This window comes from Asterias amurensis, chromosome 7 (assembly GCF_032118995.1).
Source record: "Asterias amurensis chromosome 7, ASM3211899v1".
NCBI classification, from domain to species: domain Eukaryota; kingdom Metazoa; phylum Echinodermata; class Asteroidea; order Forcipulatida; family Asteriidae; genus Asterias; species Asterias amurensis.
In genome coordinates, this window is record NC_092654.1 from 8,233,956 (window position 1) to 8,250,522 (window position 16,567).

The 16,567-nt window shown below is 39.0% G+C and overlaps 1 protein-coding gene across 1 annotated transcript in view; it reads right to left on the reverse strand.

The window, feature by feature from the left end:
* Positions 1–15,931, reverse strand: part of LOC139939789 (uncharacterized) — a 40,507-nt gene extending 24,576 nt beyond the window's left edge. The window contains exons 1-15 of the mRNA XM_071935903.1: positions 15,645–15,931; positions 13,812–13,997; positions 12,403–12,453; positions 11,576–11,641; positions 10,278–10,346; positions 9,450–9,497; positions 8,538–8,611; positions 7,805–7,918; positions 6,024–6,130; positions 5,542–5,649; positions 4,966–5,066; positions 3,923–4,036; positions 3,174–3,300; positions 746–852; positions 188–251 (exon numbers count right to left, since the gene is read on the reverse strand). Coding sequence (XP_071792004.1) covers positions 188–251; positions 746–852; positions 3,174–3,300; positions 3,923–4,036; positions 4,966–5,066; positions 5,542–5,649; positions 6,024–6,130; positions 7,805–7,918; positions 8,538–8,611; positions 9,450–9,497; positions 10,278–10,346; positions 11,576–11,641; positions 12,403–12,453; positions 13,812–13,979 — 1,318 coding nt within the window. The 5' untranslated portion in view covers positions 13,980–13,997; positions 15,645–15,931. The remainder of the gene's footprint in view (positions 1–187; positions 252–745; positions 853–3,173; positions 3,301–3,922; positions 4,037–4,965; positions 5,067–5,541; positions 5,650–6,023; positions 6,131–7,804; positions 7,919–8,537; positions 8,612–9,449; positions 9,498–10,277; positions 10,347–11,575; positions 11,642–12,402; positions 12,454–13,811; positions 13,998–15,644) is intronic.
* Positions 15,932–16,567: the final 636 nt, after the last annotated feature.

Here is a 16,567-nt window from a genome sequence, read left to right on the forward strand (position 1 = left end):
AGGAATCCTCACATAGCTAAATTTGAAAATCTGATGTTCTATGCTTGAATTGCGAATCAGCATGAAAATTAGGTTGTTTAACCCAAAACAACCCAGTGTAAATAATCCTTTGTATTTTGTTCCAACCTCATTATATTCGTTCAAAACACTGTAGCATTCATGTCTCTACACCAATCTGTAAGATTACCTAATGTGTCTCCAAGTTGCCCTTCGAGGTTGTCAATCACTTTGTTCAGTTTAACTGCAGTATCCTTCAAAACAAAAAAGTTTGACAATCCTTAAATAGATGTTAAATTTGCATAGGGGATAAAGAATATTCATTTTAGTTTTTACCCATACAGACTGATGCGTGCTAGCACTGTATACTCAGTACTTTCCCGAGTTGTGTGAAAACAAATGCATTTTACTCGTGTGGGATTTGAACCCTCGACCTTTGCAGTTCTGCAAATGACACTGCTCCAGAACTGCATAGTTCGTGGGTTTGAATCCCACCTGAGTAATATGCCTGTGATTTCTTTACACTCCCAAACAAAGATAGTGACAAAATACGGAGAACACCAAAAGAGGGCTAGAAAGCTCAGTTGGTGGAGCACTGGCAGGTTAATTCGGGGGTAGCAATTCAAACAGTGCTCTAGTAAGTTTTTAATTAAAATTGACCTAATCAGTTCCTGTGAGGTTAATTCTTTTTATAAACAAAAACACTAAGTACAAATAAAATAAAATGTAACAATGTTTTTTTTTTTACCTCTGCATCAATTAGCCTTTCCTGAGAAAGTTCAATTTCTTTGTGCAATTCCTCTTCTCTCCCTTCAGCCTCTGTCTGAAATTTCTTAAACTCCTGCAGCAAACGGGCTGTAAATCAAAAACAATAACATCAGAGGGCAATTTCATAGAGCTGCTTTAGCAGAAAATATTGTTAAACAGTCTTAGCAGAAATGAGCAGGATACAGTAATGTGTGGTGAGATTGTATGTTTGCTGGTAACCCTATTCTGGTAAGAATAACTTTGTTGTGCTTAGCTACTTTTTGTGCTTAAGTAGCTCTATCTATGAAATTGGGTTGAGTTTAACAGCATGACGGAAATCTTATGGCTATTTGTCTGGATCTCTTGTGTGAAGTGACGCTTTTACAAACCTCGGTGAGGCGCAACAGATGAGAAACTCAAGTTCTGATGGCCCAGTCATCAAAGAGTGGGTTCAGATCTTGAGCAAGAAACTTTCAGGTATAAATTGACATTGAATCAATGTAACCACACAAAAGCAACACAGGACAGCATTGAATATACCTGGAGTGGCAAACCACATGGCTGCTTTCAAATAAATAAATAAAAAGGCTGTGTTCCCATTGGACTATTTCTTCTGCTACATGTGTACCATGCAGAAAGTTACTGTGACTGGCTTTGGTGTAAATTGTTCCCATCAGGCCCCAATTTCATAGAGCCGTTAAGCACAAAAATTTGCTTAGCATGAAATTTCTTCCTGAATAAAAACAGGATTACCAACCAAAATTTCCATTTGTTGCATATTGCTCGTTACTGGTAGTTAGCTGTTGTTTGCTTATGCTGAAAATCATGTGAAAATTTTGTTGGTAATCCTGTTTTTATCAATGAAGAAATTTCGTGCAGAGCAAATTTTTGTGCTTAGCAGCTCTATGAAATTGGGCCCTGGCGTTTCTCACACTGGATATTCCGCGATGTTGACAGCGTGGTCACGGTAGGGTTTACAGCAGAGAGCTCCCTTTTCTGGACTTTTTAGCGGACCTGTTATGTTACCTTGGCTGCACGGAAGTCTTCCGCGACATCTGTTAGTTTTACATCACAGTTGTTTACCAATCATCCCCATTGGATTTAATTTTGTCTTTCTCCAGAAAAGTCACATTACTTTAACCCCAAAAAGTAATGGGAACACAGCTTAGGGGACAATAGTTATATTGTCACAGACCTCACCCTTAGGCCCCCAGATCGATCCGAATTGGCGGCTACGGCTAAGCCGCATCATTATGCATCGAGGTATACAGAGCTGCCAACATTGGTTTTTGAAAATCAGGAAGATTTTATTTTTAAGTCAGAAAGACTCAATCTCAGCACGCGTCTAGACGATTTTTGCGGACATAAAAACCAATACTCATGTACAGACATATACATTTGAAATATTACTACTTTGCAGCAGTGCTTTTGCTCATAACGTCGATAATTGCAGCTGTTTTGGTACAAGCCCATCCATATTTAGCAGCAATTTTAGAGTCGGGAAACATTCGTCTAAAAAGAGGACCAGCATGGTCAGAAGATGCAACGTTTAAGTTATGTTCAATTATAAACCCTGTGAATAAAGTTTCCGCCTTTATTATACTGCTGTCATCAGAGCCCGATTTTCTAAAAAAATCTGCAATGCCTAGCGTGTTGGATCGTGCTGTTGCACTACTGCAATGTTTGTCGGAATCTATGTGTCTCAATATGTCGTTTCGTCCGCCGAATTTCAAAGATACCTCTGAATTGCACGTAGTGCAAAAGGCATGGTTTTCATCCTTTGATGGTTTCTTTATACAAGGCCATTCTTTGTGGTAGTCTTCTTTGTATTTTTGAGCGTATTTAATTTTCTTCAGCGACTTACCAGTTGCTCTGCTGGGCGGCGCCATTTTGCTTTACATTCCCAACCACGTTCCCAGTGGTGTACGATGTAGCAGCGTCATTTGCTCGATCGTGGGCAGTGCGTCGTAACGATCCCACACGAGTATTACGCCACTGTAAGTGCAATCATCTATTCCAGGGGTTAGTGACGAGAGGTATCGATATAGCGCGCTACCCATGGTGGCGAGGTTGATCAGTGCCAAACATAGCATGCACATGTATGGATGCGCAGAAGACGAAACTACGGTTAGAACAACTTTTTCTGCGCATCTATGCAATTAAATATGCGCGCGCGCAAACGTTATACACACACGGGCCACAGCGGAGGGCTAGGAAATTCGTCAATTTTATTATTTTTTCATTAACAGGTTGGGGATCCGGGAGATTTTGACTGCTTGCGGGATGACGGAAGATTGCCGTCAAATACGGGAGTCTTCCGCAAAATCCGGAAGAGTTGGCAGCTCTGGGTATAGGACGCCCTTAGCAACACCCCTGGCAACGGTCATAGCCGCAGCCGCAGCCACCAATTCGGACGCGGCCTTACTTACCATTTTCTTTCTCAGCAGCTTTGATTGCAGCCTCTCGCTTTGCCTCTTCCTTAGGGTTTGGTTTCTTGACTTCTTTGGCTTTGTCCACTGTGCTTTTCATGGCCTTTAGTTGCTCTTGCAATTCTTTCTGAAAAAAACCATAGTGTTTTTATAACCACTTAACTATACCCATGGCAACTAAGACCTGAAACAATCAGTGTACTATACCCATAGCAACAAATGTACTATAACCGTGCCAACCAATGTACTATACCCGTGGCAACCAATGTACTTTACCGTAGCAACCAATTATAACAACAATAAAGACTTGTAATGCATAAATATCCACCCTGCTGTGTTCCAAGGCGCAGTAAAAAACAAAAACAAAACGAAAGAACACAGACACAATAAAATTGGTTCTTTGTATACACCCAAAGCAACAAATGAACTATATACCTAAAGCAATCAAACTTTTAACCCTAAATCTTAGCCTTGATGATACCCTTGCAAAAGTTTACCATTGACTTTGACATTGAATTTTCCAATGTAAGTGCTCTTTGCAAAATAAAAATGGCTTTGCCCTCTTTAAGATTAAATCTATGACTAACTTGAGCTAAGAGACTTATATATTTTTTCTCCACTTTCATGGGGACTTTATCTTTTGGAAAGTTAGTGCATCACAAAACTCAGCAGTCCCTCTTTAAAGTCAGTTGGTCTAAAAAACAAACACAAGAAATAATATTTCAATGATGATAAACAAAGAGACTTACAATTTTGACATTTTTCTTTTCAGTGAAGTTCTCGAGTGCCTCAAGCCGTGTCGTCTTCTTAACTAGTTCTACGTCTAATTTCTCATTCAGTTTTGTCAGATGGTTAGTGCTGAGCTGTCATTTAAATCAAACATAAATCATATAATTATCAGTTTAAGTTGCGAGTTTCCAGACAGAATTTTTCTCGGATGTTGAAATAAGTACTTCACAAATTAAGTTTAACTGAGAAAGAATAACAATAATCCTGGCACAACTTCACCCAGCTGCTTAAGCATAAAAAAAATTGCTCAGCACAACAAAATGATACTTACAGGAATAAGGTTACCACTTAAATAACCATTTTACAAGTACAAAATGTAACTGATATTCTGCTTAGTTTTGCTTAGCGGAATTTCGTGGCTCTGCAAAATGCCGAAATCTGCGCTTGCGATCATCACACTTAAAGGCAGTGGACACTATTGGTAGTTGTCAAAGACTAGCCTTCAGAGTTGGTGTATCTCAACATACAGTATGCATAATGTAAAATAACAAACCTGTCAAAATTTCAGCTCAATCGGTCATCGAAGTTGCGAGATAATAATGAACGAAAAATAACCCTTGTCACACGAAGTTGGGTGGGTTTAGATGGTTGATTTCGAGACCTCAAATTCTAAACTTGAGGTCTCGAAAACAAATTCGTTAAAAATTACTTCTTTCTCGAAAACTATGGCACTTCAGAGGGAGCTGTTTCTCACAATGTTTTATACCAACAACCTCTCCCCATTACTCGTCACCAAGAAAGGTTTTATGCTAATAATTATTTTGAGTAATTACCAATAGTGTCCACTGCCTTTAAGCTTCATTTAGTTCATTTCACAGCCTGTGACGCATTTTACTGCATTAGGCAAGGTTTTTATTTCAACTGTGCTGCAGTTGCAGAGTGCCTTACAAAAGACCCAATGGTTAGGGTTAATGAGTTACTGACACAACTTTCGTTGAAGTTCCCCAACAAATTGATTTACTCATTCAAAGTTTAAAGTTTTTCTGAATTTGTTTCTTGTTACCCCCAGTTCCAAAATCTGCTCGCAGAGTTCCATATTTTCATGATTCCTTCTCTCCACGGCAACAGACATGAAGTTAAATTGTTTCAGTGCGTTCTTGATCACTGTAGCACAAGAACAGAGTAATCGCTGAATCATCATTTACAACACAAGAACGCAAAGATGGGAGATAGGTTCCTAAAAAGGATTAAATTTGCCTTTTTTTTTTGCTAGGGTTAGATCAACACATCATGGACCAATTTCAATGGGCTGCTTAAAAAAATCTTCCCTAAAGCAGCCATCCATTTCACCAAACTCTTCCTAACTTAGGATTAATCTTAGGGCTTAGGACGACTTCAGTTCCGTATCCGAAGACGTTAGGATGCATCGAACCCATCCTAAGTTAGGACGGGTTACTCTTCCTAACTCGAGTTTTGCGCTTCGTGAAAGCGTCTGCAGAACTAATAAGGAAGAAGAAGAAGAGAAACATGGAAGCAGGGAAACGGGGAGCATATGTTTAGTTTCACATGACCCAATCATTTCAGCCGGGAATGGAGCTCAGCATAAGAAATTTTTGAATACGATTTAGATTTAACATACTGTTTCTGTCGTTGTTTGTTCTCGCCATTCTCAAAGTGTCATCGAGTGCTTTCTTGACTTCTTGAGCAGCTGCTTGCCAGTTGGCTGAATCGGCAAGCAAAGCTCTTTCTGTTCAGGGTGCATAAACACATGGGAAGCACAGGGTTATATAAAATATATCATTGAGAATGGTAACAATGTTTACAAACCTTTAAAATAGAAGTTTCCTTTGCAAAATGAAAAAGGCCTTGCCCTTTAAAAGGTGAAATTCCAGCCTTCGATTTCACCAAACTCTTCTTAACTTAATATGAGTTAAGTTCCATATCCAAAAGCATAGGACACATTGAACTTGTCCTAACTCAAGATCGGATTAATCCTAGCGTTTCGTGAAATCGGCTGCAGGCCTGTCTTTCTCATTCTGAAAACTGTGTGGTCAGACGATATTATTGCTTTTTTATTTATAACTGTTTTTCAAAAAGGATTTAAAAGGGATTTGAAATTACCGTTAAGGACTTCTTGAGCTTCCTTGGTCTTAGCTTTGACTGCCGCTTGTCGTTGTGTAGCGAGACTACTAAAGGCTTGTTTCAAATCAGAACCTCCCGCATTGGATCTGAAATCAAAACAATATATATAAGTCGAAATGTTGAGACCAATTTAAGAACTGACTCCGCGGTAGTACAGTTAATCGCGATCCTATATTAAGCTAAAGTAGTAGTCCCAGCCTATTTTCTATACCATCCGCCCAGGTAATAGTTAAAAAGCAGGACAGTTCTCTAAGAACAAACTCTACCTGGCAAGTAGATACACACATGGTGTTACCACAAACCAAATATACATTGATACCTCACCATGCAATGCCTCAAATCCTATATATATATATAAATAAATAATATCTATGGGTGTGTAGCGGTGTAAAAAGGCCCACTAATAGAAAATTCCCTGGTTCTAACGAAAAGTCGCAAATCTACTTAAAAACTAGGACGGAAACAAAATCTTGCTCTTAAACAGTGATTTATTTGTTAAACTCCAATAAAAGCCAACAACTCAAAATTAATTGCCAAGAATTAAAAATAACATGTGACTGTGACTTTCTCAAACAAGATTAACTGGTTCTTAAAAAAATGCTTTAAGATCAAAAAAAGGAAACACAAAAACCTTCAAAGAGACTGATTAGAATTGGAGTAAAAAACAACCCCAAAACAACGATAAAAAAAACAATGAGAAAAACCGAAAATGAGAAAAACCGAAAACCCACACAGCACTAACCAGTGAATTACTCTAAAAATACAGAATTAACATGGACCCGATTATTGAGCAGATTACACGGATGGGCAGGAGTGTCCAGAAAAAGTACATGCTTTGTCTTAGCTGCCTAAATGCTCACTGACCTCATGGCTTTAGTCTACACCGCCAAGACAATGCTTCAGCCACAATTAAGTCAGGGCACAAAGGTAAATAATATAGTCTGGTGCAATCTCTACCAAAAAGTAGCTTGAGGGCAAGGAAGTTATTCTGGGAATGTTCTCTTATCAACAGGTGGAATTAATCAAGTTATACATGTAATGGCTCTGAAGCAAAACTTTCAAAGTAAAAAAAACACCACTCTACAGGTGCAACCGGGAGAATATATTCATGAGTTAATAGATTGGTTTAAATAATAAGTGCTGCATGACCAACAATCCTCCAATCAAATGACATCTAAAACAGTTGGAATCAATTACCTACATTGTTAAGTTATAAAAGCCAATTTGAGAACCCACTGATTGGGCTCATCAGCAAAGAATGGTGATCATAAGCACAGAACCCAACCCATGGGAAATGCAGATGAGGCCGCCCTAGAGGATAACATGGACAAATGTAATCCGAGGGACCTCTCCAGACTGGGCACTGGGTGGTCTGTGGAGGAGGCAGAAGTGGCAGCTCAAAACTGCTCAATTTGGAAGCTTCTCACCAGTCAGGCAGCCGGTGCAGAAATGCACGATGCTGACTGGGCCCAATTTCATGGCTCTGCTTACCGTAAGCAAAGAATCGGCGCTTACGGAAGCGCTTACGTCAAAAGTATTTCACAGGTTAGCAGGGAATTTTAACTAGGCATTCTGTGCTTACTAGACATTCTGTGCTTACACAGCTAGCACAGAAATGTGACGCTTGCACACAAACTGAGAGTGGTGATCGTAAGCGCAGAATTCAGCAGTAAGCAGAGCCATGAAATTGGGCCCCAATTTAGAGCCCCTGTAATTGGCAACTTCCAAAATAATATATATATAATACACTTGTGTCTTACCCCCGGTTTTCTTGCATTGCTAGTTCATTCATGATCTGGAATATTTCCTGACCAGTATTACGTAGTTTGTCGACATTCTTCCGCACAAATTTCCTGCTGTCGTTTATTACCACACTGGAATAATAGAAAGAAAAGGATACCTCAATGTTCAGTTTAGCAATTAATCGTCAAGTTACCTTGATCACCTTGTAAAATGACATTGAGATTAAAGTGGTAAGATCGCAGAACTTGCAATCGCAAAGGTTGTAGGTAAACTGCTGATCTCACAATGGCTAGATGGGTATTGTAATCTATATACTGAATTACAGCTTCTTGATTTGTGCAGTTCATAATCATTTACAATAAACCAATGTTTGTATGAGAGAGATTGGCTGTTGCCAGCTTGTTGTTTATATCTTGAGAGTTTGCTGAGTTTCCTTGCAGGGAAAATCATCTCATCAAACAAATAAAACTAAACAGACTGACAAGTCATTTGATGTTTTCAAGCTTGTAAAGTCAACCAAAAACACAATGATGAAACAAGATCAGGATTGAGTTTTGAAAATTTTTCAAAAGAAACCCCCGAACAAAGATACTAACAAAACATAGAGACCGCCAACATAGGACTAGACAGCTCAGTTGGAAGAGCACCAGCATGTTAATCCTTTGGTTGATGGTTCAAATCCCGATCTAGTCAATTTGTCTTTATTCAACCCCAAATTAAAAGAAACAATGAGGACAAAACTTGACTGACTTCATGGATCGCTCCATCTCAATCTCCTCCTTTTCGCGTTCTTTGATGACCTCATCGCTCAGTAAATTCTGCTCCTGTTTTTTACAAATTACGAAGGCATAATAATAAAAGTCAGAACCTCAATAATAGTTACGAATAGTTTTATAAGCCCTCTTCACACTGAGAATACTAGCAAGCCTTTTCTCTCTTAGATCACTTTACCCCTGATCTACCCCTGCAAACGGGCATACCCCAGGAACATAACCACCCCCTGCTCTGGAGTGAGGGTAAGCGGTAAAACCCTGGGGTATTATTGAAACATACAGCCAGACCCTGTGGAACAGGGATCTAGGCGGAACATTGGGAAAGTGCGCTACGTAACAAATTCCTAAGGCCTCCCCATGGCTGTATTCCTCTGGGAAAAGAAATACAATGTGAAAATGGCGAAAGATAGGTTGCAATGTGACGTACATGTAAATCGGCCATCTTTACAAGTAGTTTGGCACACAAAGTCATGTGCACATCTCACAAAACCTCATTGTACAATCATTGGTTAGTGAAAAATGCGTTAATCATCACTTGATGTGCCGGCAAGCTCATCATTTGCCCACAAAGTCTATTGCAACCTTTCTGGTAAATTCCTTTAACTTTCAATCTAAACCCAAGTGGAATTCCAAATCAAGAAAAAATCCTGGGCCCAATTTTAGAGAGCTGGTTGGTTATTTTTTGTGCTAGCTAAATTTGACCAGGTCGCACCCTCAGTGTGGATTTGCAACATACACCACTTATTTGCTTAATACAGTAAGCGTCGGAAGGTAAGCACACCTTAACAGGTGCTTCTGGTTAGCAGATATCGCACAGTAAGCAAAATATCAACACATAAGCAGCTTGTGAAATATATACAGACATTCCCAAATAAAACACAGAACTCACCAAAGTTTGTTGAACATCAAATATCCAGTCACCTACTTCATCAATGAGCTGTTTTAAGAAAAATCAAAATGACTTGATAAATGAATGAATGAAGGAAATCAGAAAAATAGTTTTATTGTCAACAAAACATAGATTTACAGTCTTTAAGGATGTGGACAACACTGGTGAGGTCGAAAAAAAATAAACTTAATTATGCTAACAGATTTGAACATAACTTCATGGGATTGAGATTGGTCATGGTAGAAAACTACCCTCAAAAGATTTTTACCTGAAACGCTAGGCCTAGTTTTAAAAAAGTGAGTCTCGGTAAAATTATCAAGAACCAGGCCTTGTTGGGTTTAAACCACCAGTTGAAAACCTCTTCACCACACATTGATTCCTTTAATTACAAAACAACTGCGGTTTGAACTTAATAATAATACATGTAATAACCGTATTTATAACGCGCCTTTTGCCAAAGGATACAAAGCGCCAGGTATTATTACTGCAAGGAGTGGGGCGAATTTTGAGATATAAGACCTAATCATTAAGCACCAAATAATGGTTTACAAGGTGCTGTGGCGCAATATGCTGCCAATCCAGCCAGGAACACCGGGGCAAACCCCTTCTCTTTTCGATAAGTGCACTGGGTTCTTTTACACAACACATGGGACCAACGGCTTTACGTCCCATCCGAAGGACGAAGCAATGGTTATGTGTCTTGCTTAAGGACACAAGTGTCACGGCTGGGGATTCGAACCCACACTCTGCTGATCAGAAACACGAGAGTTTGAATTCGGTGCTCTTAACCGCTCGGCCACGACACTCCCATCCGACACTCCAACTTACAGTTTCACGTCTGATGGAGATTTGGACAAATTCATGAACAGTGTCTATGATGTTCTGCTTGTGTAGCATCTAGGAGTGGAACAATTGAAAGGACATTATTTTAACACTAAAAGATATTCAACAAGTTGGTTGACAGATGATTCTGTTTCAAAACATGAAAAACAAACAACAAATTTTGCACATATGCCACAAAATGCACAAAATCCAGATACATGCCAAGTTATTTGTATATGACTGATGGATGTGAGATAATGTTAATATCCTGACAACAACAAAATAAAATGTGCTTTTAGTTAACCACCCTTTTTCATTTGTGGATTCTTCATTCAATGCTGAGAGCTTTGAAATTTCTTGAAAATATAAAAACAGCCAAAAGTAAATCTAAATTTTGGGGTCAAGTGTGGGATGCAAATCCCATTGTACTTATGATACTCTTTTTATTACTTGCAAAATAGGAATGAAGGTTTCACTTAAAGGCAGTGGACACTATTGGTAATTACTCAAAATAATTATCATCATAAAACCTTACTTGATTACGATTAATGGGGAAAGGTTGATGGTATAAAACATTGTGAGAAACGGCTCCCTCTGAAGTGCCATAGTTTTCGAGAAAGAAGTAATTTTCCACGAATTTGATTTCGTGACCTCAAGTTTAGAATTTGAGGTCTCAAAATCAAGCATTAGAAAGCACACAACTTCGTGTGACAATGGTGTTTATCCTTTCATTATTATCTCGCAACTTCGACGGCCGATTGAGCTCAAATTTTCACAGGTTTGGTATTTTAAAGACTAGTCTTTGACAATTACCAATAGTGTCCACTGTCTTTAGTTTACAAATTGATTGATTGATTGACTGGATGTACCAGATTTTTTTATACATTATATTTAAAGCAACACGTTGCCTTGGATTTGACGAGTTGGTCTTTAAAAAGCGTTTGTAACCATTTTTTATAAAATGCATATATGGTTGGAAAGATTCTGTAAAAGTAGAATACAATGATCCACACAAATTTGCCTCGAAATTGCGTGGTTTTTCATTTACTGTGGCAAACTAACACGGTCGGCCATTTATGGGAGTCAAAAATTTGACTCCCATAAACATCCAATGGTGTTAGTCGTGGAGATAAAAGGAAAACCATGCAATTTCGAGGCAAATTTGTGTGGATCATTGTATTCTACTTTACAGCATCTTTCTACCCATATGCATTTTATAACAATGGTTACAAATGCTTTTGAAAGACCAACTCGTCCAATCCAAGGCAACATGTTCCTTTAAAGCATGTCCAAACCGTACCTACCTCTTCTCTCCTGGCTTTTGTTTGGAATCCTGGAGGCCGACGCCGTCTCATTTCTTCTTCATTAATCTGAGGAGTGGTAACAGATTTAGACTTGTCTGTATTACATAATGTTATTTTCCCTTTAAATTGTGGTTGATATTTGAAGGGGTAGACTAATGTTATGATCATAGCAGGCATACACATGTGGTTGTACATGTGTACATGGAATTATAAATGTACTCTAACCCAATCACTGCTATACTTGATTTAAAGTCTTAGATCGCTTCTTCTACATCTCAGCCACGAAAAACGCCCCCACATTATTAGCTATCATGCCCCTTAACTCGCAGCAACAGGGCGCTGTTTGTAGCAACTATCAGGACAGCTAAAAGCCCAATCTAAGCCTAAATCACTGCATGTGCGTGCACTGGCCATCACAGACTTTTGATGTGACAGCCGGCGTGTCTGTGCATGCGTTTCTTGTTTAAGTTTCATTTCATTGTACAGCCAGCCATGATCATGTTTAAAAGTACAATCTAAAAAATAATCATTTAGTTTTAGTTTTTTTTTTTAATAAGCCGAAGCCTTTTTATCCTTTGTAGATTGCCACATTTGCTGTCTTTTTAATACTTGTGTAGAGTAGTTTTGTCTGACATAGCCTACAAATTATAATATATGGTCCTTTTTGACACACATCTTCAAAATAACTGACAAAACCTAATGCGAAGCCCAAGGTTTTGGAAAGGGCCCAAAATTGCACGGACTTCTAGTAGTTAAATACTTCGTGATGATGGTGAGATTACATAAATTAGAATTTCATTATCGTCGCAAGATGTTGAATTTCTTACCTCTGACTGGGATGCATGAACATTTGTGTTCACTCCAAAATGAGCAAGAGCCTGGAATTGTACAAAAACATTGGAAGAATAATAATAAATAAATAATCACAACATTTATAGAGCGCTAAATACGGAAGTTTCTAAGCGCTATAAACCAGATTGACAGAACAGATGGGTTTTAAGTTGAGATTTGAAAGTGTCCAATGAAGGAGTTGCTTGAATGTGGATGGGTAGCTTGTTCCAAAGTGTTGGAGCTATGACTGAAAAGGCCCAATCGCCATAGCGTGTCATGGTACGGGGTCCCGGGGAAAGCTGGAAATGAGCTATTGAAGAAGAGTGAAGGCGTCGGGTAGCTGATGAAAGTGAAGAAGAACGAAGGGCTATGAGGTCTTGGAGATATACCGGAGCCAAATTATGAACAGCTTTATACACAAGAAGAAGAATCAATTATTATGCAACACTTTTGAGGCCAAGTGGTCTCGTGCACCAAACTCAGGGGCTTTTTTTTACCAGGCTACGGTTTTGGCTCTGGGCTTTGTTTGATGTTAGACCTTACAAAAATGTATACTACTCCAAATTTTGATGGTGGATCCCCAAGCCTGAACCTGAGCCCAAATGATGTTTGAGAAAAAAAACCTGGTGTTGTCAAAGAGTGTAGGTTTGAGTCATGGTCTTGAAACTTGTATACTTTAGAGCAAATCACTTAACCATTATTGATTCGTCATAATAAATGTCATGGCAAACTGTTATAGGAATAGACTGAGGAAAAAAACTTGACGTTCATTCGAACAGTGCGGGGCCTAATTTCCTCTTTTTGAGATATGGCGGACACAATTCTATAACACTATAAGGTTTGGGTGAATTTGTGTGTACACCCAAACCAAACAGTACACTTCTCATCATGTCAGCCATACCTCAAAAAGGCTTATGGCTCTGCTTTCTCCTTAATTTGGGGCCCGTGATCACCATTCTTCGCCCAAAGGAAGTCGCCAGACACACAAGGCCACTTCAAGGTGTGGGCTACAATTATTTTATTCCAGAGGCCGTTGCCACCTACTCCTAGGGCTGAAACAGGGTTACCCCTTTTACAGTCAATACGGATGTATAGCTTGGGTATCATGAGTCCGCAGCCTGGCCGGTAAAGCACAAAGCACTACCTTACCAAATTTACGTAGCAAGTGTCATGACCGGGATTTAAACCCACACTCTGCTGATTAAACACCAGAGCTTGAATCTGGCGCTCTTAACCATTCGGCCATGACACGCCACTTGTGTTAGCAAAGAACTAGCAATGCAGAAACTCCCTGCATACCAATGAAATAAGGAACAGAATTGACTGCTTCTGAAAACGCCGATTATTTGCTTACGGTTAAAGGCAGAGCCATGAAATTGGGCCCAGCAGGATAGGTGATACTTACAGCTTTGACCCTGTCATGAATGGTACGTAGTTGCTTGATTGTTCCCTCTTGCAATCTCACTTGTTGCGCGAGAACCAGATCTTGAAAGATGCTGGTGACTTGACCTGGCACTTCCAGAATAACTTCCTCCAAGTCCTGTATATCCATCTCTTCGTGTAGGGAAAGCATCTTTTAAGTTTCCTTGGTCTATATTTACAAAACAAAATTATTATGCTCATTTATTTACAGGCAGGGTGTTTTAAAAAGGCATAAGACACTGTCGGTATTTACTCAAAACAATTTTTAGCATAAAAACTTACTTGGTAACAAACTATGGAGAGCAATTGATAGTATTAAACATTGTGAGAAACGGCTCCAAAGTAAAGTAGTTTTTGAGAAAGAAGTACTAAAATTTTTCGCTTAAATATTTGAATTTAATGAGAGACCTGAGGCCTCAAATTCAAGGCATCTGAAAGCGCATAACTTGTGCGACAAGAGTGTTTTTTTCTTCCATTATTCTCTCACAACAACTTCGACGACCAATGTTGAGTCCAAATTTTCACAGGTTTGTTATTTTATGCTTGAGAATACTGGTCTTTGGCAAATACCAAAGGTTCACAGTGCCTTTAAGGAAGGGAATCACAACAAGGATGATCCTTCGCCCCTAGAGTAGACTTCCATGTTGAAAAGCCATGGCTACCACTTGATTACCGTGTCATCTGTTAAAGTGTTATGGGTTTTTATAGAATGAGACTCAAAGGAAAGAGGCAATGACTGTAATGCCTCCTGCTGGCATTTAGAGAGAGAGAGGGACTCAGTTTGTATCATGAACTTTGGTAGTTTTAATCACGTTAACACTTGGCTGCCATCTTGATGAAAAGGTACATGAGTAGGGGTTAGACTCTAGAGGGCGCTAGTCCTGTATGTATGCATGTGTGAATGTGACAATGACTACTTGACTTGTTATGAACTCTTTGGGTCATCATGTTCAGTCCAAGTAATGCTTTAATTAGTACATGAGTGGCATTATACATTATAAGTTGTCACTAGAGGGCGGTATATAAGAGTGGTTTACTCCTATGAGTACTAAACATCTCTTATCTTTTTTATTTAAGTCAAATGTTTAAAATTGAAATATTTATACACAGAAGTTCAAGTAAAAGTTGAGTTTGTGCTAGCCAGGGTTGGACTCATCCGTTGCATGCAAGGGCTAAGTTAGTGCATGTGTGAACAAATTATAAAACGTCACTTCATCATAACGTTTATCGCGAACAGCAAAATATCAAGAGAGGGCGCTGTTGAACCCACACAAAGGTATATAGGCGTTGTGTGCATGAGTCAAAGAAACTGCATAGAAACCGCCCATATTCCTTCCCGCAATGCATTGCGGTTCTGAATCGCGATAAACCTTATGGCCATGCATTGATTTTTAAGTTTTAAGGCAATAGACATCCTTTGCAGTAGCCTTCAATTTTAGATGGTCTTATAATTATGGATATAAAACAATAAAACTTATTGTTATTAATCTAAGGATTTGTCAATAGAACTTTGCCTAAGCGTTATCATTTAATAATTTTGCATTTGCACAAATATGGAAGCCATTCAATCAAGGGAAAATACAGGCAGCGTTGTGACAGAGCTATTTCTACTTGTACCTCTCCATATTGGGATGGAAAGACGGTGTGCCATTGTGTTCAATTAATGAATTTCAAAACGTAGGCCCTATCCTTACAACCCTATCATTATAAAAAGGTAGTTAGTTTTTGTTAGTTTAGTATAGTTTTAGTTGACAAACACAATAGTAATACAACTTATAAACACAAAAAGTCACAACACAAGTATCTTTGAAATTACCACCACTGCCCACTGGCTGTTTCGGCCTGTCCGTCAAGTTGGGTTATCTACTCAGCAGCAACAGAGAGAAGAGATTCCTTCCGGTTCATTCATCATGCATTGTTGGTCTGTGGTCTTTTCTGTTTGTAAACAAACTGTGGCTATCCCGCATGCTGTGTGCAAAAACCACACCGCTGTTTAGTAGACAATGCCAATCCATTGTGTACGTTTTTATAGAATTTCACCACGCGCGCACAAGGGGGACTACCCCAGTGTTGTGGAGATAACGTTTTTATGACATCACAGACGTCGCTACATCCATCGAACAACAACGGGGCGGCATTTCAACAATAACACAAAATATGCCTGGAATGTAAACAAAAGCACGTGCGTTGTCTGGGCCCAAGGTCTTACCTTCGGGTAGCCAGCAGTAGTAAGCCTCTGCACACAGAGTGTAACTGTCATTCATATTAATTATAATTTCTATGAACTTGGGCTGTCGTATATGGATCGGATGTGTATACAGCACACATGCAGAACTGTGGGAAAACAATTAAATTATGCACTCGTCATTTATAGGGGGTGACACTCTTATAGTCAAATCATGTTACTCGCCATAAATAGTGCCATACACTCTTGAAACACTGCTTCTAGATTTACCAGGGTAGCCCATTATCAACTCGTACATTTAAAATCTCCTTTAAAATTTATTATTCGGTCCATATTAAGTTCGTCTTGACTGGGTAATAAAAGATCCCCCCTGTTTTAAAAATGGTTGTATCCATCGTCTGCGACGGAACAGCGGATGTCGCGACTACTATCGAGTTAACAACGTAAAATATATTACTGGTACCCAGCCATAAATGGCCGTTTCTTTGACCCGCTTTATGGAATGTGGTTACCATCTCATTAACATTCCCTTATTTTTTATGAAGGAATAAAAA